The sequence below is a fragment of the Macrosteles quadrilineatus genome, unplaced genomic scaffold (genome assembly GCF_028750875.1).
Source record: "Macrosteles quadrilineatus isolate MER2022 unplaced genomic scaffold, UCM_ALF_1.0 Scaffold_5__1_contigs__length_97177068, whole genome shotgun sequence".
Lineage (NCBI taxonomy): Eukaryota > Metazoa > Arthropoda > Insecta > Hemiptera > Cicadellidae > Macrosteles > Macrosteles quadrilineatus.
The window spans coordinates 4428272-4451663 of record NW_026542598.1 but is presented as its reverse complement, the minus strand read 5'-3'; the positions used below and the strand labels follow the sequence as shown (position 1 = coordinate 4451663).

The following is a 23392-nucleotide window of genomic DNA, read 5'->3' as shown; positions in this document are numbered from 1 at the left end:
TGTCAATGAGTCAATTAATTGTTAAACCTGAAGGCTACAATTGTGGTTTTAACAATTGGTCGATGTTATTTAATGGATTAAACCATTTAACCTTACATTATCATCAGAATAGGTACAAAACGATGTCTAACTTGATTTGGAATATTATACCACCCCAAGATGATAAACCACCACAGGTACTGTAGTTCTTGAAACCAGCCACAGCTGGAAAAATCATAAAAGAAAAGCCACACAGAAACCGAAATTGTAGTCAAAACAAGAAACGCATTCTGGGGACAACAGCAGGATACAAATAAAGGGAAGGCGAACACTATCTCGTTTTTACTAGTCGTAGTGGAAAATGTCCGCAATAGTTCCTCAAGTAACATAAACTTCCTGTCACCAAAATCAACTGAGTTAGTCGATGTTGGAATTCTGCAAGCTTATCCCTTTAATTCTAAGACTTTCCTAACTTAATATATCAAAAAACGTTGAAAGTTAAAAAATTTAAAAATCCCTTCAATTCAGAAAGAAGAATGTTTTTTTTTTTTGAAGATACAAACACTTGTTGTGGGGTCAATATTACAAACTACCATACATTCAAGATATCCGACAACGTCAAACATGTGAAATCTTCCAACACGTGAGAAGGACATCGTTAAGGACCTTCGTTGTTGGGAACAGTTCTGACATTGTAACCTGTTACTGACCATTGTTGTAACGGTGGGAACTAGGAACTGGAACTGGTGACGCAACCTACGAGGCTGTTAATATCTCTACTTGTATGTGAAACGGTTCACGTGTAATTTCAGGGTGTAAAAACGTCTATAAAGACCCTGGGTTTGGTGAGTAAAAAGTTGGCATCTCTTTTATTCGGATGTTTACCTGCCAGAAGCCAAAGGTGAAGGGTAATCATGGTCTTACAATTACAATCACAAAATACAAATACGGAGTGTTTATAAATGATTCATTAGAGTTTAAAACGTTCTATATTCCTTAATACTAAACAAAATATGGATGAAAACTACATCAATAGAAAGAAATTTGTTAATTAATTAAATAATTGAGATACAAGACAAGAAAACCTGATGAATCATTTAAACAATCAGTATTTTATTTATTTATGATACAGTGATTTTGTTTAGTATGAAAATAGTTCTGACTAAAGTGAGAACAATTATAATTCTATTCTAAAAGAGCGTTGACTATGATCAGCTGTTTTATTTACTTTTTGTACCTTGTTTAACCAATTGTGTTCTTAAGGTGTTTTTATTTAATGCAAATAAGTGAGTGTGTCGATATATTTTGTTAACCTTGTTAAATACATCTTAAATTTTGAATCAAATTACTTGATAATAAAGTGAAAAATTTTGAAAGGTGATAAAAATGATGCCGGACTTCCAACTCATATTTCAAGCATTGTTGTAGTAAATGAAACGATGATCAGTTAACCTTGACTTTAGATGAGCAATCACTATGATTTTATTAATAATGCATACGGCGATGCTCATTGAATAAAGATGCTCGAAGGACATTCAACTCCATAGAAATAATCATCGGGTGGAAAATTAATTCTTCGAATTATAGCAATGGTAATGCGTTTAGGAGAAACATTTTTAAGAGTTTTAATTGTAAAAAGTATCAAACATGTGCAAGCTTTTAATTTTTTTTATACAATATTTCAATATTTACAGTATTTTGTATTTAGCATGATGCATTTAAAAGGAAAACTCTTAAGAATACCCTAATAAAATGTAATTTTAGTAAAAGTCATAAGTATGCCCTTTAGCTTTAGCATAGATTAAATTATCATGATCATTTTGAGATGGGGACGCCACCTACGTGGGTATTTTAGCCTAAATATGTGTAAAACGTATGTTATTGTGATCTGAATGCAACGCTTTTCTATATCTTCCTTCTACAAAGTAAATGTAATCATTCTACTAACATAATTGACTTTGTATACTGCAAGTAGACTTGTAATAAACCTTAGGTTTTGATTCGTGTATCACGTCCAAATAAACTTTAGAGTGCTGATGGCAACTGAATTTTTCTCTCCTATTTTAAGAGTACATTTTTCAGTGTAGCCTACCCTTTACTCTTTAGAAAATTACTGGGGATCAAAGCAACGATTTAGACTACATCCTTCTAGTAAGTAGCTGGTCGTAACAGTTAAAAGTAGGTAAAACAGTAAACTTTAAAACTAAATCTTTATAAACACCAGACTTAAAATTTACTGAAAATCGTCTTTAGTAGATCCAAAACAATAAAGAATCCATAAGGCACTATGTTCTTTAAAGGAAGGAGCACTAAAAGAGATAAGGAAAACTGATTTTGGAGTGAAATTAGGAAGGAATATATCAGTGCTCGCTTTTGCAGATGATGTGGTATTGATGGCAGAAAGCAAAGAAGACCTTAAAGACATGACCAAAGTACTAATTAAGGAAACCAAAACAGCAGGACTTAAAATCAATGCAGAAAAGACAAAATTCATGCACTTCGGACAAAATCCAGACCATTCTAGAAGCCTATTTATTGAAGGTTACAATTTTGGAAAAGTATACAATTTTAAATACCTTGGCACAATAATAAGCGCAAATAACACCGAACATTCCGAAATTCAAAGCCGAATAAATGCAGCCAATAGAAGTATGTTTGCCTTGAATAAACTATTATCATCAAAGCTGTTTGCTTAATGTTTGTTAATGTTTGCTTTATTATATTATTATATATAAGTAAAAAAAAACAAAAAAACAATGTAATTATATGTATATAATTTATGGGAAATAAAATATTATTTCATTTCATTAGTTTTCTGTCAACACAAAACTAAAAATTCACAAAACTGTGATTCGTCCAATTCTACTTTATGGTTCTGAAACATGGACTCTGGACAAAAGTACTGAAAAAAACTTGTCACCTTTGAAAATAAAGTACTAAGAAAGGTTTTTGGACCAACAATAGAAAATGGTGAATGGAGGATCAAACATAACAGAGAAACCTTTATAAAGCACCAGATGCTGTGACGGAAGCAAAAAGTCGACGAATAAGATGGCTCGGGCATGTGTTAAGGAGAGAAGATGATGCATTGATAAATAAAGTTTGAAAAGAGAACCCTGTTGGAAGAAGACCTAATGGGCGTCCCAAAATGAGGTGGAAAGATGAAGTGACCAAAGATATGAGGAAGATAAGAATCATGGAGGAAGATGGTGAAAATCGAAAGAAATGGAGGCATTCAGTTGGCGAGGCCAAATACCACCTTGGGTATCGATGGCCATGGGAGTAAGAGTAAGTAAGTAAGGCACTATGTTCAATCTATGGTAATTCGGTGTAAACTATGATTTTTCAATGCCAAGCAAAGGAATGGTGTTTAATGCCGAAAGTAAACGTGACGTGCGATATGGAGTGTTATGTAGCATCAATTATTTAAGGAGGGCGTGTACCACAATATTGTATGTTACGTGGCGCGCGTTACGGTCTGTGACTGTAGCGTAACTCGTATCGCACGCGAGTGAGAGACAGAGAGGGAGAGAGAAAGAGAGTCGTATTGAATATTTATACATGTAAAATTCACGGATATAATCGGGGTACAAAGGAAATGCAACGTTTTTCTATACAAAAGAGTTATTTTTTGCTCGTAAAAGTCCAGCTTGTTAATTCTACAAAGTGGAATGAAAAAAACCTTTACTAATCGGCCTTAAGTTCAAGTCTAAGATTTTGAACAAATTAAAATATGGTGATTTTCTTTTTATATTTCACGTGTTGTACACAGTTTGGTTACATTAAGTCTAAAATTTCTAGGCCGATATTATGGGTTAGATTATATTGATCGGAGTTTTAATTTTGTTGAATTCTTTTAGTTTCATTTTATATAGGAGTATCATTGGTAAACTATTTTTTTTAACAAATAATAGATATCTGGTTTAGTAAAATAGTTATTTTTCTTAATGCTTTTGTTTAGGGTTCATAACTGTTTAAATGTCATTACGGATGATTTCAAATCTAACGGTGTATGTATTGTAAATTTAAAATGTGCCAAGATAATACATACGCACACTGTACGTTTTGATAATTGATTCTTGATATGTAAAGGACAAGTTTATTTGTTTATTCATTAAATAAAGGGAAGTGAACATTTTCTTTGGATTTTCTATATGATACTTTATTGTGATGATAGTATACTCCTCCAACTATACAAACCGGTAGAATAAGCTTGTTCATCGGCTTTTTACACGTATAACCGCAGACCCAATCATGACTTGGTTGTAAAAGGTTTGTCATCAGTTTTTTAGGCTAACTGTATAGGTGAGCACCGCTAGAAGCTGTTTAAACCCCAATTGATGACGTAGCAATATGAGAGTCAACCAATGATCGTCCAGTCATTCTGTTAATAGACCGTGCGGTAGTTACTAGGGGCATCGATATATAACAAACATATTATATATCGTGTTATACATTGTGTTTATATATCGATGACTAGGGGCGGACCAGCTGAATCTGTCCTTGGTCATCAGACCTGGAGAACGAACTGAAGGAGGAATTGGCCTGTTTTCGTTTTGACCCCCAAAATTATTGGAGAATGGCTGGTCTTTACTGTATTTTGATTATTTCTTATACTATAGAGTATATTTTACAACAGGTTCTCTTTGACATCAACACAAGGACAATCAATTGTTATTAGTCTTATTTGTTTAAATAGTTCCAAAAATCGGACAAATAACAAGAAATGAGTTTTAAACCAAAAAACGTACTCTATATAAATGGTACAAAACTAACCTTATTGTCTTCAGTTCATAAGGACGATGAATCTACAAGAATTACGTTTGATTCGAGGTCATGTTGGCCAGAATACTGTTAAATGTTTCGTATAATTGTGTCTGCAGTTATTTTATAGTGTTCGTGAGAAGTAATATTTTTTATTTGATACCGAAATGGTACTTCTAAAGTTCTCTTTAACACTTTTAGTGTAGATTGCAGCAAGGAAACCGACTTGTTACTGATTCAAAAATATCTTATTCTCTCCGATACATAAGGACAATTCTAGGAGAAGTGTATTCAACCGATGGCTTTGCCACCATATAAAATCAGGCTAAACAAGAAAACAAAACGAATTGGCTGGACAATTTAAAATTTAATTTAATATCTTTAACCACCGTTGCTTTTTTAAACATATTCTTTACACGTGCCATACCCAAGTAGTCACGGACCAAGATTCGTTTTATGTCTCTGATCGTGCAACGATAACCTCTAATTGAACAGGACAAAGCGGGTTCAAAGAATAGGCTTATTGAAAAGCAATGATTACTGTCAGAAGTGACAGGGACCGACCACAGCAACTGTCACTGTCATTAGACAGCCTGTCACTGCTGTCAGTCTGGCTCTGTTGGAAAACCGCTAGCTGCAGCTGGACTGTTACTTCTCACAATCAATGTTCTGTTTCGTCGTATTGTTCACTGTTCACTTTAGGAATGATCAATGATACTTTAGTTTAGTGAATGCGTCATTTTACGTTACGCTGAATTAGTTTGGTTATATGCATCTCGATAGTTGTTAAAGAAGAGATGTAAATGATAACACGAAATAGAGGTGAGTGAAAATTTACTTGGTAAGAATCTGCATGGTGAAAACTTCAAAGAATTATTTTTTTTAGAGAATAGGAAAATTAATCTCTACAGTATTAAAAATTTATGGTGAAAACTTCAAAGAATTTTTTTTTTAGAAAATAGGAAAATTAATCTCTACAGTATTAAAAATTTACATATATTCTTGTTAATCAAATATTGATAGGGTGATTCATGTGAGTTAAAAATATAGGTTTCGTAGGTGTACAGTGCTGGACTGTTCCTGCATTAAATTACTTTCTCATATCTCCCAATAAACTTGTGTGATCAATTAATTATTTTTGTAATACATTTGGTCAGGTCTCCAACTATACATTTCATTAAACATAAAACTCGTGAAAATTATCCACAAACAATAACATATAATTCTTTTTTAGGGTTTTTGTTTGAAATGTATGATAATCTCTGTATGTATGAAACACAGATATTAGGCCTATGTTACCGGATCTTATTTAAGTTCGTTTAGAAATCTTTGCCTCAGCATATAATAGAATATCTGCAATGATACTATACGATTCGGGGGTTTCGATAAAATAAAATGTTACCATTCCCTTACATAACACTGACTTTTGATTGCTTTCAAGGATCTTTTGACCTAAGGAACGATTTTAACAGCAAGTGTTTACGGGACTTCTATTTTAACAGAATCCTCCTTATACCAGTTGTTATGTACGAGTATATTGCCTTCGAGGAACCCAGCTGTAGGTTATCGTGGGTGTTATTGGTGCAAAAATGAACAGTCAACCAGGATAGCCAAGATATGTATATTTTTTCATTTCGAATACTTGGCTGGGTAGCTGAGTGGTTATGGACCTTTCCTAACTATTTATAGGTCTCCGGTTCGATTCTGAGAAAAGCCAGTTAGGTCTACATTTTGATGGCTAAAAGCTAATTCCTGTTACCCTTGGGCTCTTATCAAATGTTCCTGGGTTAAGAAACGGTTTGTCTAAGTCTTGATAACCTAATTCTTTATTCATATTTGGGTTAAAATATGCACGTGGTTGTACGTCGTAGTCTTTAAGTAAAATTAACGTCGAGGAAAACAAATTTTAAAATGTACGCCATGAAGTTTGTAACTGGTTGATCAACAAATAAGTTACCGAATGTTTTCTGTAAAAATAATCCGACAGTTGGCTACAAAACTGTTTGCAGGTGAAAGAATCATTTCTCTCACTGCAGCCACCATCTTACCGTGACGGTCCTCTCTGCTTGGGAACACAAAAACGTAAAAACTGGCGAGCAAATGGATCGAACCAGCGAACCGGAGCAGTCGTTCCCTCCGAGTCGTTTACAGCGAACAGCCTGAATAGCGCCAGTTCTACTTCCTGTTTATAGAAAAAGGCTAATGATTTCAAATTATTAGTACGGTACACAGATGGTAATTTGCAAACTAATCGTGGACACTTGTCCGCTTCCACAGATATGCTGTAATTGCTGTGGAATCATCTTGGCGCGCGGGATTTTGCAGATAATACAGGTTGGTCGGGCTACAGCACGGTGTTCAAGCCCTTAAAATAGCAGTGCGAGGAAAAAGGTTTAGGATTGACTTTGGAAACTGATGGAGAAATTACATACATGGCGAATACAAACTCAAGACCCCCCCCCTCTAATATTTTTCTAAGTAAATATACAGATATATCCTTTTGGTGGTTGTGCAATCTTAGCAGGACGTTTCATTTTATGATTTTGACATTTTGGAGTGTCCCCCAAAAGGGCTTTTGGGAGCAACTCAAAAATTTTAAATGTGACACCCCTTCAAGTGACACCTCATTTTGAAGTGTTTACAAAACCTTAAAGAATGGTGAAACCAGAGTTTGCTATATCTTCTCTAACCAAAATGGAAGCACGTCAAATGTTATGGAAAATTAATGGTAATATTGGTGCGTAATGGTAATATTGGCTACCATTTTGGATAGAGAAGAGATAGCGAACTCTGGTTTTCACCATTATTTAAGTTTTTGTGAACACTTTAAAATAAGGTGTCACTTGAAGGGGGTTTATGTTTAAAATCTTTGAGTTTCCCCAAAATCCCCCCTTTTTGGGGGACACTCAAAAATTTAAAAACCATAAAATTAAACTTACTGCTAAGATTTCACGGCCACCAAAAGGATATCACTGTATATTTACTTAGGGAAAAATATTAGAGGGGGGGGGTCTTGACTTTTTAGGCTTTTTACTTAACATGGTGTGTAGTTTTTTGCCAATGACTACTGGCTAGAGCTCTTTCTTGAGCTGCGATTTTATGGTTGTTTGTTGAATGGTCCGTGTTGAACAATCTTCTATGTTTTTATACTTTTTTAACTGCTCTAAAGCTCTAAACATTTGAGGTTTTCAGTAAATTACTCCCGGCGTGTCCCGGTGGTTCCAACATGAAGACGTGATCAGATTCTAGATCCTGAAACGTCGTGAATCTGTAGTTCCGTTAATCTGAGATGGAAAATGTCAGGAATATTTTTTTTTCAACAACATGCAGTACTTAATCGATCCACTTATAGAATGAAACAGTCGATTTCTGTTTTCGCTTTTTTGGTACTCTATTAAAGTAGTTTATTGGAGTATGAACGATATCATAGTTTCAAACTAGTAGCAGTTTTTTTTAAGAAAACTCAAATTTGGAGTAAAGATTAAACTGGGTTTTCCAGTAGCATTCTTATAATAACTAAGCTTTAGTGATTTACGGGATTTGCCCCCAAGAAACCCGGTCAGAAATTCCACGTTCCAACACCACTGTACTAGCAGTGCATCATATCGATAGCAATGCATACCTAACTTCATAAAAAATGTAATGAAAACAAAATATGTTCCAATCCATTAAAACTTATTTTCTATAAAACATCCATCTTCAAATGCTTTAATCTCCCAATACTTAATTCTCCCAATTACTAAATTTTATTGCGAGATCTGATCGGGATTAATTTCAAAAGCATCCAATATTGTACGTGATTAAATTCCTTTGCAAAGAATCAAACAATATACCGTTCTGAATCGCCTCCTACGCCTCAGTAGAGGCTGTACACGCCCATGATCTGGGAGACTTGAACGCCGGGTCGCCCAGAAGTCGCAAGTGGGCCGCAGGAAAAGCCACCTCGACCTTGATTTTTCGAATTAGAAAACATAATTATCCGCACGACCGTGCATAGTGCTTTCACACTTAATAGTCTTGGTGGCTGATGAGTAGGAAACATGCCGTTATGTTTGACCTTAGCGTTATAAGTTTGATAAACATTGGGGGGAGTTAGAAAGTTGACGATGGAAAGTGAATCAAGAGGTCGTTATAAGTAATGACGCGAAGTCGGTTATCATGTTGCACTTTCGATTAAACTACATCACAAATTATTTGTGATTGAATATTCAATTAGGTACTTCCAACTCATTGATTAATTTTTATTTAGTATTAACATGTTCTGCGTGTACGGGGAACAGTAATACTCTGAAATATTTTTCGTGTTCTCGTCCCTAATGTTTTATTTAGTTTTTAATACTTTTAAAGCGTTCACTGTTTGATACTAGGACGTATAGTATTTTATATTGGCAACAACTAGATATTTTTTCTCATTCGTTTCCTTCATTTAACTTTGTAGATATAGTTTTCCAAAACATGTTTAGCGAAATACGTTTTTGTGCAATTTAAAGCCAGCTAACTGTTTATTTTCCAGTGGGCACAAATTATTCTTCATAAAAGATTAAAAGCTACTCAAACGTCACTTATTCAACGGTACATTAAATAAATGAATATTGTAACCAAAGGACTTAGTTATTCATCTATTCGTTTGTGTATTGAATGAGAAAGAGTTATATGAGCGTTTTGCTTTGAATACAAAATATTTTGATTATAGACGCAATTATTTGAATTATTACATAAATTGGATGCATACGAACAAATCGCTAGTCCAGGGATTTTTATACTAGAACATGCATATTTTCAATGTTGGTCTAACTAACAATTACAGCGTTACGTTAGGTGTATCAATAGTTTTTTAACACGTTTGTTAGATTAGTGTATATTAGTCTAACAATTGATAAAAACACGTTTAATAGACCTAATAGTAGTCAAATTCATTTAAGTAATGAAACAAGATGGTATGAAATGAATGTGTTAAACACACCAACACTTGAATCTTATAAACGTTATTATGCAAATCAAATAGCTTAACACTTCTAAAACTGCAAAACATCTTAACGGATTAATCACCGATAGATTATTATCGTCCTTAATGTCTATCGTAAACTCTGTCCCTTCACTTCCAGCTCTCCTTGAGGTATAAGTCACATGTTCGCCTTTCACGAGACAAATCTTAAATTTTAAGCGTATTGAATACTTTATAAATTCATTTATGGATATAATTATTACCTTGAGCATGTATCCTAGTTATCAGAACGATGAGAAACACTAAACATAAAGCCATGACACTGAGCCATTCACTTGCGGAACTCAACCGCACTCGACCGCACTGTGTGAGCGACTGACCGCACACCACAACCGCCAACCGCTCAGTGTTGCCACACTGTCGTAGCTGGAGGTTGAATTATCGTGCAGGTAGGAAAATTATCGTGTACGAATGTCATTGCATGGAGTTTTATCAGTTTAGTTCAAATACGTATCGTATTTGAACATCATTAATCAAAGGAGTATATTATCTTTTAAGTCAAGAGTATGGAAAACGAATATAAGATATAGATTTTTAAACATTTACAATCTCCAATCATAATTACTTAGTGCTCCAAACATTATAGTAAATTGAAAGGAATTCCGAATTATCGTATTAGTTGAAAAATCATCGTGTTTAAATGCCAATACATAGAGAAGTATTTTGAATAAAATATGAGAAAGTAATCTAATAGATATAAATTGTACGGCTACAGTCGTAATCCACATAGTCAGTGCTGCTACGCTTTATCGTGTCTGAAATTGAAATTATTGTACTTCTTGGAAATTATTGCGCCAGTAACTTTTACCGTATAAATTGAACTAGCAATTTAAGTAAAACTAGTGAAATAGGGGACGAAATTTGTTTGGAACTAAAATTATCAATCAATCACGTAAAATCTTGCCTGTATGTGAAATGATGATTAGGCTACTCTTTGTTCAAATCGTATTGAATCAATATATAATGAAATTAAAATGCCCTGTTTTTCTTTCTAGATTTGCATTTTCCGGGTTTGAAAGAACTACGAATTCAGGGCTTTGCCCCCTTAACCTTCAAAGTTTCAATGACTAATGAATGAGTTATCATATGCATGTTGCATGGAGACCAGCCCATTTCAGTTAATAGTTAACACATTTTAGCTAATTGCAACATCAAATAATTGACATTCTTCATAGGAAAAGATGTTGATGTTTATGTTCACATTGTTTCTCATAATACTCAATATCGCATGTATTTTGTGTTCGATTTCGAGCAACGAGTTTACTCGAATATTATACGTAACGAATTATCATATGTACGTAACATGACTGACATTACATCATAAGTTCATAACATATACGATGGTCCTTGAACAATTAAGTTGTACGACTAAAACACCTCTTAATCACTTAATCTTTTCACCAGCGTAGCCTACTGTGTGCGCTAATTTTGTATGTTTTTTCTATTTGTCTTGTAAGCTAGATATTAATACATGGTCAGTAAAGAACGAAATAGATTACCTGTGTATTTTTGTATTGGCTGAGGCTGGATTTGATTAACTTCGTCAGTTTTACTAGCATAAAATATTCATTACATTTCAATAACCAGCTGAAGACAATCTAAGATGTGTTTTCTGTCAGGTTACTAACTTTAAATACTAAATACAAATAGAACGATCTTTTTTATACAATGATCTTTGTTGTTACAAGAGAGGGTAAAGGGTACGCTGTTAAATATACAAAAAAATATATAGAACCACATTTAGTCAACGAAAACACACTACCATTCATTAAACACAACAAATTTAAGATTTTACTCTAGCACGAGAAGTAAACACGAACTTTCTAAAATCAACAGTTTTATCGAGTATGCTTCTAAATTCGTATCTGTCCAAATTGAATTATCGTACCTGTACCATAATTATCGTATTCCGACACGACAGTGCTGGTCACTAACTAGCTATTGTCATGCTGTGAATGAAACTATTAGCGGCTTACTCTTCAATTAAGTTACTGAGAACTTCCGCACTTCTCTTCCAACATGACGCAATAGATCTTCGTCGCTAACTGCTACGTGGAGAGTTGAGTGCTTTTAAATAGTTAAATGAAAGAGGATTTCATATTTTGTGGTCAATACTAGTGTTAAAATCCAACACGAAGATTCAATCCTTGGTCCCAATTTCAACAAATAAGTCTACATTCTAATGTATATGCTAAACTCAAACTTTTCAACACTCCAACATAAAATGAATATTGCCATTGAATACGATGTAGCAAAGTAATTTTACTTTTCCATCAGTATTCAACACGGAAGTATTCAATCAATTTTAGTCACTGTCATAAACATTTTCAGTTTTACTAAGGTTTTAAACTAACCACACAAACATGATTAGTATTGGGCATTCTCTGAAAGAACACACAAAACCACCACTAGGTGGGAATTTTACCCAAACATGAGTGAAGGTAGTGTAGAATGGTGTGAGATTATCAGGGTAGCTTTGTTACTGACTAAGATCAGCTGTTTTAGCCAGGATGCCAAGGACCATTAATTTAAATCTCAAAGATCAGGAACAAAACACTATGATTATTATCTTCGATACTATCACAGATTATACACACGCCCTAATAAATTTGTTGTTATCATGGATAAGCTGGACATTTTATGGCCTCTATCAATCAATTGGATATCTCATCAAATTCTTTAACACAGCAACGCACATTTGAATAAGTTTTTAATCTGAACAAATTCGAAGGATGAGTGAAAATGGAGTGTGATAATCGGTTTTGATTTGTTTTTGTTTTCAGCTGTTTATTTGGCCATGGTCATTGAAAAAAAAAACTCCCAAAGCCAAAAACAGTTGGGCCCAGTTTCGAACCTATTCTGCCTTTTTTCAGGATTGAACTGGCAACCATCTGATTACGGGATCACTAAATCCATCTATGTAGTAGGTAGAACATTTCCAAACATTATGAACAACATTCACGTATGGGACAGAAGGAGAAACATAAAGACTAGGGCAGCCATTGTGGTCTCACATGAAGGATGACCTACTGCCTCCAGCATCTTCAGTCGCGAGACAAGACACTGTTATGTTACACATTGGACAATGGCGAGTGAAGGAGTACCGTTACAGTGACGTCATACCACGTGAGTCTAGTGACTCCAGAACACAAGTGATGGTACAGCACAGCTGTGTCTACCGCCTCAGTAGTATCTAATGATGGTACAGGGTTGAGACAATGTATTCATTCATTGAGGTGACTGCTTGAGTCCCTACTTAATGTTATCGATTGATTTGCAAACTTCAGAAATGTGTTTCAAGTACAAAATACACGTTTTTTATTGGTTATTTTCAAAATATGTGATACATGTTGGAAAAATAACCGTTTTAATTCGTATTTATAATCGATATTTTATTTATTTGTGTACTAGCTGGCCCGACAGTCGTCCTGTCCTAGTGTGGTTTTATGTCAAATGCTCGTTCATTTTCAAGATGAGCTCGTTCGCCCGGTTGAAGTTCGTTCGCTACGCTCACTCACCTTTTGGTTGAAAATTATCACATGTGTCAACGTATGTTATTGTATCCCACAGTTAAATGAAAACATTTTCCTCCAATGCTAAAGGCAAATTGTTTTGCATTTTAAAAATCAAATTACTAAATAACGATTGGATGGATTATGAATTTCCTTACATAAAAACCTTCCCCTGGCACTAAGGAAATTAAAAAAATACCCCCGCCACAGCAAACCTGCCGACTAAGCGAATTTCCATTTGTCTGAATTGATTTTTAATTAAACCTATTCAAATAACATTAGGTTTAACGAGTACCTAGGTATGCTGCTACAAAGAAACTAATAAAGTGTATTTTTTAACCGACTTCCCCACTACCAACAAAAGGAGGAGGTTCTCAATTTGTCTGTGGCGATGTTTTTTTTTTCTATGTATGTTCACCAATTTCTCTGTGATTCTTTTACCGATCAGCGTGGTTCCACCACCAAAATAACCAGGAGAGTTTCTATTTGGTACCATAGCATTATGTTTAAGAAAAATACTTGTTTGGTGAAAAATGCTGAAAACCTCAAATATTCAACATTTATTTTGTTTATATTTTTGTAGAGAAGGCAATAAATAATAATAACATTCCTACAGCTGTTAGTTAAAACCATTTAAATGAAGCTACAGACAGTTTCTTCATGAAACAGTTGCTTCATATTGATTAATATAACTATTTTTTGCCATGGAGCCTAAATCGCATTTTTTCAATGTTACTTATTTACTAAATAAGTAACATTGAAAAAATGCATTTTGTTTTGGTTACTATAAAAAAGGTATTTCAAAGTTTGACCTGATTTGTGTATGATTCTGTTTTGAGTATCGAATGTTCTGACTTATAAAAACATAGTGAATAGCTGTATGATATTGACAATTTAAGGTGTATTGTGAAAACCAAAGCATTCGTAAAAGAGGTCCAAATATAAATTAGATGCAATTATTCCTTAAACGACATAAGAGGTGTGAGATTGCATGATCGTCAATCGTCTTAAAAGTGTTAAATATTTTAATTACTAAACATGCATTTGAAGATGTCAAGATGTGGAATGATTATTAATATTCTTCACTGTCCAATTTCTCTCCTACCAGTAATATCAAAAATTTATGAAAAAATTGTTAACTGTCAGTTATTAAATTATTTAGAAGAATTTAAACTATTAAACAATACTCAGCATGGATTTAGGCCTGGAAAATCTGTAATTACAGCAGCAGTGTCATTCATAGAATCTATAATTGAATCGGTTGATAAAGGGGAGTTCACAATTGGAATTTTCATGGACCTAACTAAGGCATTTGATAGTGTCAACCACACCCAACTGATAGATAAATTACTCATTTTAGGGGTTACAAAAAAATCAATAAAATGGTTTCAGTCATACCTAAATAATCGTTGTCAGTTTGTAGAAATCACACATAATCATGTTAACAGAATTACAACATTTTCTTCTGAAACTGAAAGGGTTAAATGTGGTGTACCCCAGGGGTCAATCCTTGGCCCCCTGTTGTTTTTATGTTATATAAATGATGCTGGTGGTGCACTCTCATGTTTACCTCAGAACAATCTTTGTTTTTATGCAGACGATACAAATTTCAAAGTATCGGCTGAGTCAGTGCAACAAGTTGAAATTTTAAGTTTTGTTGAATTGGCAAACATTGGAAACTTTCTAGAGCAAAATAAATTGAAGCTTAATCCTAAAAAAACTAATTTTTTAACTTTTAAAACAAATCAAAATAAAAAGTTGATTAAACCAAATATCATGTATAATGCAGAAGAAATTGAACATAAACACAGTACACAGTTTCTAGGTCTAACTGTGGACCAAAATTTAAACTGGGATGAACATGTTGATAAACTCCTTTCAAAATTATGTTCAGGACTATATTCACTCTCTAGAATGTCTTAGTTTTGTAACCATAAAACATTAAAAAACATATATTATGCTAATGTCCATTCGCATTTATCCTATGGTTTGTGCCTTTATGGTTCAACTACAATAGCAAATTTGGATAGGATACTTAAACTTCAAAAAATAGCAATAAGAATAATTTTGAAATTAGAACACAATGAAACAGCCAAAAACAAATTCAAAGAACTGAAAATTTTAACGGTATATGGCCAATATATTTACGACACAATTATTCTAGTAAAAAACTGCTTGAGCACCTCTGAGACAAATTATCACCCATACAACACTCGGCATAAAAAATTCCTTATTTCAAGTAAACATAAATTAAAATTCTATGAAAAAAAACCATCCTATATAGGATTAAAATTTTTTAAGCATCTTCCTAATGAAATCAGAAATGAACAAAGCAGGAAGAATTTCATGAGAAAACTAAAACTATATTTAGTAGAGAAAGCATTCTATTCCCTGGAAGAGTATTTTTCCACCTCCCCTCTTAGCGTTAGTACATAATTGATTCAGTTTTGATTATTTCCATTTCCTGATTCTTGGTTTTTTATTTAGATAATGATCCAAGATATGCAAATCTGTAAATTATTAATTTAAGATAGATTTAGTTGACACCATTCAATGTACAACACTGTACTTTATGAATAAAGCACATTTGATTTGATTTGATTTGAATTTCTGTGGCACTTTTGATTGTTTCAAACAGTTTTGCTTATCAAAAAACTTCAAGTAATTAATATATAACAAATTATACAGTCACTAAAAATCATGAAATAATTTATTTTTGTAAAAATATACAACCGACTTCAAATGCTCTAAAAAGAATTAAATAATTTCAATAAAGTAAACTTTTGTATTAGTCAATCTCACGTATTTCAAGTCGGCGAGGCTCTAACTGCAAAAATATGAATAAAATAAAAGATATTGAGAGTGTATTTTGAAAATCAATAAATTGTAGCTGGATAACATAAATATATAAAAAAAACATACTGAACTGTTTTGTTTATATATCTCAAAAGAAGTATTTTCTTGTATTTTATGTTTACTTCAGAATGATTGCATAGTGAAAATAACACACACAAATGTTCTATATGAATAGGAAAATAATTTATTTTGATATTATGATAGGGAAAATAAGCTAGTTTAAAATTAAAACGTTACTTTTCCATGTTAGAAATATGTAAATACATTATAATCTTTTTAAAGATACTCCTTAATACCACTATAAGATTATAATCACCTTTAGTTATAGATAGTCACCTGCAATGTGGACATCCTCTTTAAATTTTGTATCAAAAATCATCATAGAACCGCGCCGATTTAAAATACGTGAGTTTGACTAATACAAAAGTTTACTTTATTGAAATTATTTCATTCTTTTTAGAGCATTTGAAGTCGGTTGTATTTTTTTACAAAAATAAATTATTACAAAAATATTAATAGCATAGTATAAAATAAATAAATTAGCCAAGTTTGATCAAAATATATCCATAAACAAGCAAACTACAACATTTTACAATATTCTCCATAAGAATAAAATGGGAGTTTTAAATATATAATTTTTTGAATTTTCTCTGTTACCGATAACCGTACAAAAACATTTTAATATACTAAATTATTTGTTTTTTTAAGCTCTTTAAAAATGTTTAGAGAGAAATTGGGAAATTTTGTGTTTTGAGGGTCAAAAATGAGAAAACCCAATTTTTACCCCATAAAACCCCCCGTAAAACCCCGTTCCCATGGTCCGACCATGCTGGTTCGCGAACTCATTCAAGTTTATCCCGCCTTACACCTTTAAACCAAATTTCATCAAAATCGGACAAAAATTACTCAAGTTATCGCATTCACGGACGTATATATCTAATATATAAAATTCTCGTGTCACAGTGTTTGTCTGCAAACTCCTCCGGAACGACTTCACCGATCGTTATGAAATTTGGTGTGTAAATTCTGTAGGTATGCGAATCGGACGTAAACTATTCCCCGTTTCGAAATTCTTAAAAGGGCTCCGCCCCAGTGGCTCTGGAGTTTCCCATGTTAACCTTATGAGAAATGGAATTAATGAATCTTAACAGCTGTTTCAATTAAACAAGTTGGTTCTGTTCTATGATGTTCAATAGCATTAAAGTTACAAGGATTACCAACAGGGTGCAGCACTATTATTTCTTTTACATTTATGACAACAGCTAATTTGCAACCAAAAGGTGAGTGAGCGTAGCGAACGAACTTCAACCTGGAGGCGAGTTAGCGTAGCGAACGAGCTAACCTGAAGGCAAGTGAGCGCAGCGAACGAGCTCCAACCTAAAGGTGAGTGAGCGTAGCGAACGAGCTCCAACCCAAAGGTGAGTGAGCGTAGCGAACGAACTTCAACCTGGAGGCGAGTTAGCGTAGCGAACGAGCTAACCTGAAGGCAAGTGAGCGCAGCGAACGAGCTCCAACCTAAAGGTGAGTGAGCGTAGCGAACGAGCTCCAACCCAAAGGTGAGTGAGCGTAGCGAACGAACTTCAACCAGGACGTGATTGAGCGATGCGAACGAGATCATCTTGAAAATTAAACGTAACGGTACTTTCTTTCCATCGGTCTGTCTTAGGGGAAACCTATAACTTAGGCGATACGAAGTTCGCCGGGTCAGCTAGTATACATATATTAAAATTTTAACGAATGGTGTTTTTGGCCTCTGGGGACATCAAATGAAAAGTAAATCGGTCCTGGGCCTAGGTCTTACCGTGCCACCCACGGTAATAACTACTTCCCTATAGGGAAATTCGCTAAAAAGAATCATTCTATTCTGTGCACTCGGTCTCGAGTTATGGAATTCCATAAAAAAGGGATAATTTTGTATTTATATATTGCACATGTTTATCTAAACAAATTTTGACGGAATGTCCCATATAATAAGCTATTACCGTATGTCTCATGGTGAGAACATAGACTCGGGACCACTAAAATTTATCGTTTTGATTTCCCTAGAGACCAAAAAGAACATTAGTAAACATTTATATGTAACCTGTAAGCATCATAACTAGAGTTTTTGAGATCGGACTATGGGAACGGGTACATGGGGAGGGGGAGAGATATGGGGTAACAGTTATTGGTTTTTCCCATTTATAAAAAAATATAAAAAAAAACTAACCTTTTGTAGAGCTCGGAAAAACAAAAAGTCAATAATATATTGAAGCATTTAATGTACGCTTGATGGCTACACGGAGAAAATTAAAAAAAAAACCGTTCCTACAGTTTCTTAAAATCCCAAAATCCCCATGCTATTCCTATGGATAAGTAGACTGTTGAGGTTTGTTTGTTAATAGACATATTTTGATCGAATTTGGAGTATTAATTTATTTCATACTAAGCAAATAAAATTTCACTAAAACACACTTTATTACCTTCCCTGTAGCAGCAAACCAGCCGAAGCTAACATTTTAAATTGACACTATATACAGTGTGTAAATTAAGTTTTGAAACAAATCTGTATTTTTAAAACCGAAATAGATAGAAATATTCTGTTTGTAGCATTGATTCTTTACAAAGGTTCTGCAATTTTTTACACCAAAAATTTTAACCTCCCTAACAGGGTAGGGGGAAGGGGCTAACTTATTTTTTCAAATATCAACCCCTATTGAGTGACCCCTAATTTTGAAGGGCTTGCCAAAAGAAACACAATGACGCAAACCTAAGGCGAATATCTCACTCCTAGCCAAAATGGTGGGTATTCCAAAATTGGGGCTTTTTGAAATAAATCAAATTTTGGAATACCCGCCATTTAGGCTAGGGATGAAATATCTCGGGTGTATTAAAGTTTGGTATAGAACATGAATAAGTAATTCTGTTGGAGGCTCAATTTAAATATGTTTGTTGTTTTCGTTCAACATTTTCTGGCTTCAACTTTACATTGAAAGGGAATGTCTTGACTAATCCATTATGCAAGGTCTAAGCTTTTTGAACAATGGCATGTTGACAGTAAATAAATGTTTCCATAGAAACTGTTTACTGTATTTCATTCATTCCCTCACTGACTCATCAAATGAATGCAAGAAATCATTTTTTTCTTCTGTAAAAATTATTTTGAGGAAGAATACTCAAGAAAGTGAAGTGTCTTGGTTCCATTCTCGAGGATACAATAGAGCAGTTCTGGAAGATGCAACCTCAGTAGAAGCTTGACAGAATTCTTTAATTGTTCACTATCGATACATGTGAACTTGCAGTGGATCATCATTATAGTAAGCAGCCTACTCCTGGAAAAAATGGGAGGTTATAGAACTACACGGTGACCTGATGTATTGCTTCACTAATTCAAGAAGGATCCACATAGTTGAATGGATGGATCAGAGTAAACTGTCAAATAATCTGCCATGGGGAAATGTTTGAGGAACATGGTAAAATGTGGGAGATGAATGCAACTATGGATGCGGAAATGGAATATCTGGGAAGATTCAAGATGAAAGAAACTGAAGAATTCTGCAGCAACACTGTGAACCAATTGATGACAAGCTGGGACAAACTCCAGGAAAGAAGGACAAGACCTGAAGAAGATGTAACGACAGTATGAGTTAGAACAGATTTGTGGGTGCTAAGTATGTCATTTATCTAGTATTATTAAGTATCTTTTGTACTTAGTGTTAAGTATCTTATGTATCTAGTATTTAAGTAATTTATGTAGGTACTAATCTGACCGAGTGAGGTAGTATCATGCAGTCTCACATTCGGGAGGTCTGATTATCAGACCGGCCATTCCGAGGAGAGTTTGTACGGTTTCTTTCCTCACTTAGGCGAATGCCGGAATGGTTCCCTCAAGGGCCGTACCCCGCCAAGCAGAATGGAAGACAGGACTCGGTCCTAATATTGCTTGGTTAAAACCCCCTAATAGGTGTGTTCTTTTTAAATCATTTAAATAAAAACAATAAACCTATTTTTTTCTCAATAAGTACTTTTGAGTTTTATTCTTGAGTTTAAAAAATATAATTAGGTAAAAAGCATTGCTTGATGAACAAAATGATGGAATGATGGATGAACAAAATCAAAAATGTTAAATAACTCAAAACAAAGCATTTATGTTTTGATGTTACATTTTAGCGTTTTTCCCTGCAGGGAAGAAGCTAATGAACTTTAGGTGGCACGTAAGACCTGGAACCAAGGCCGTAAGTAAAGATAATTTACTTTTTAGCGAATTTCCCTATAGGGAAGTAGTTAGTACCGTAGGTGGCACGGTAAGACCTAGGTTCGGGACAGATATACTTTTTTCATTTTGATGCCCCTAGAGGCCAAAAACACTATTCGTTCAAATGTTGATATGTGAAAGCAATAACTTGAGTAATTTTTAATGAAATTTGGCTTTAATCTGAAAGGCAGGATGAAATTAAATGAGTTCTCGAACCAGCATGATCGGAACACAGGAACAGAGTTTTATAGGGGGATTTATGGGGTAACAAAAGATTTTTCTCTTTTTTGACCCCCCAAAACAAACAAAAATGCAATTTCTCTTTAAGCCATTTTAAAGAGGTTGAAAAAAACAATTTAGTAGACTATATTTTAGTGTTTTCTTACGCTTATAGGTTACGGAGACAATTAATTAAAAAAATTAAACATTTAAAATTCCCATCTTATTCTTGGAGTATGGAGAATAGTTAAACTGTTGTAGTTTGATTGATTATGGATATATTTTGATCAAATTTGGCAAATTTATTTACTTTATACTAAGATAAAAAAATTACAAAAAACACACTTTATTACCCCCTGTAGCAGCATACCCATGCACTTGTTAAACCTAATGTGATTTAAATAGATTTAATTGAAAATTTAATCAGGCAAATGGAAATTCGCTTAGTGTGCAGGATTGCTGCGGCAAGGGTATTTAATTTGATGCCACTAGAGGTCAAAGCAATTTTTGTAAACATTTTTTTATAAATGTACTAGCTGACCCGGCGAACTTCGTATCGCCTAAGTTATAGGTTTCCCCTAAGACAGACCGATGGAAAGAAAGTACCGTTACGTTTAATTTTCAAGATGATCTCGTTCGCATCGCTCAATCACGTCCTGGTTGAAGTTCGTTCGCTACGCTCACTCACCTTTGGGTTGGAGCTCGTTCGCTACGCTCACTCACCTTTAGGTTGGAGCTCGTTCGCTGCGCTCACTTGCCTTCAGGTTAGCTAGTTCGCTACGCTCACTCGCCTCCAGGTTGAAGTTCGTTCGCTACGCTCACTCACCTTTTGGTTGCAAATTAGCTGTTGTCATAAATGTAAAAGAAATAATAGTGCTGCACCCTGTTGGTAATCCTTGTAACTTTAATGCTATTGAACATCATAGAACAGAACCAACTTGTTTAATTGAAACAGCTGTTAAGATTCATTAATTCCATTTCTCATAAGGTTAACATGGGAAACTCCAGAGCCACTGGGGCGGAGCCCTTTTAAGAATTTCGAAACGGGAAATAGTTTACGTCCGATTCGCATACCTACAGAATTTACACACCAAATTTCATAACGATCGGTGAAGTCGTTCCGGAGGAGTTTGCAGACAAACACTGTGACACGAGAATTTTATATATTAGATATGAAAGAAGTTGATTTCTAAATCCCACCCAATTAATTACAAATAAGGAGACACTTTATGCATTTTTTACAGCTTATGGTATCCCTGTTTTCTTTACTTAACACGTTCATTACCACAACAGTACTAAATTTGTCATTCATATGGACCAGCAACACACATATGCGATGGTGGGTTTCTGCACATAGACTGCGGTTGCATATATGCGACGGCTGGTCACTAAAAATAGAACTGACGTAGCATATTTGTGTCAGTGTACCAATGTTATTAAAAAGCTTACATCTTTGTAACAGTCTATTTGAGGGCCCTTATTCTCTGCAGTGGTCTACAGGGATGTCTGGCGCATATGTGCGTCACTTGGACTTTGGACATGATGATTAGTGACGTCATATGATAGCCGCTTAGAAAGCGACCTCCTCAATCAAGCAGGTCGTTTTCTAAGCGGCCGAACTATAGTTGGCAAGACACTGTTTTTTCCTTTGCTGCATCACAATTTTCCCGTGGTCTGCGTGTACTGCTGTTCACCAAGTGACACCTGGTCTCATGTGTAATATTAAAATGTATACCTCAGTCCGTGGCAATGACCGCAGCGCTACATATATGTGGCGATTGGTAGCAAATGTGTTAATTGTCGATATGCATTGTTAAATATCCTATGAGTTTTAGTGTTGTTGATAATTTGCCGATAAGACTCAACATATTGTTTTGCAAACTCAGAGTGTATTGTAGGTCTAGAAATATAGTGTTGTTTTCTTCTTGAACTTTTTTAATCCAACGACGCACAAATAAAAATTAACTAGGTACCTATAATTGATTGAATCTTTGACATACAGTTTTACACAAGCAAATTTACTTTAAATGGACCTCTTTTGTAATAGCTCTTCCATCTTTAAGTTAATTTGTTTTCCAGCTATAAGAAGTTAAGTTTTCCAGTTTTGTATCTTATGTTGGCTCTATTTAATGTTCATGAGGAGTTCCCTGCTCCCTGCTGTTTCTCCCTGAAGCATAGGTCCTATGTTTTTTTCTGGAGTGATTATAACACCAATGAGTGAGAAATATAGTTGCGCTGCCACCTGTCACACTCCAGGACAGCACAGACAATCCGAGCTGGCGACTTTGCCCACATTATGTAAATAATATTTGGAATACCCTTGACCGGAAAGAAGCTGCATCACAAAGTAGTCTACCTGGCTGTGCTGCTTTTCCATCTATGGTTGGCTGTCCGGGATCTGGGATGAGTTTAAAAGTCATCATATCATTAACATCATTCATCCTACATAGCGAAGCAGTTTCACGAGCTAGTTACCAGGTAGCTACAGGAGCGAGGTAATTATTCAAGGTCCAGATAGCAGCAATGCAAAAAATATCCGTAAACCACTGTCGTGAGCGAAGGTTCTGACAAATAGTAAACAATGCAGTTGCTTCTCATTGCTCAATGAGAAGCAGGATGTCAGAGCCTCGCTTAGTGGCAAATTTATACAGCAGGCCATTGGTTGTACTGCTCCTCTGAATATGTTTAATTGAATGACTATATGGTCATTTGGTTTTTTATTTACCTGAGCTTCTGGAGCCCCTGCTTGTATGCCCCACAGTAATTGAATCTAGTAGAGTGCTTTACATGTTCGCCTTCAATCCAGCTTCTGTGCACAGAAGA

The 23392-nt window shown here is 34.6% G+C and overlaps 1 protein-coding gene across 1 annotated transcript in view; it reads right to left on the bottom strand.

Annotated features, from left to right (window-relative positions):
* The window catches only part of LOC128994961 (sushi, von Willebrand factor type A, EGF and pentraxin domain-containing protein 1-like), an 83459-nt gene extending 73405 nt beyond the window's left edge, over nucleotides 1-10054 (bottom strand). Inside the window, exon 1 of the mRNA XM_054419817.1 lies at nucleotides 9952-10054. Within this exon, the coding sequence (XP_054275792.1) occupies nucleotides 9952-10006 (55 nt within the window). The 5' untranslated portion in view covers nucleotides 10007-10054. The remainder of the gene's footprint in view (nucleotides 1-9951) is intronic.
* Nucleotides 10055-23392: the final 13338 nt, after the last annotated feature.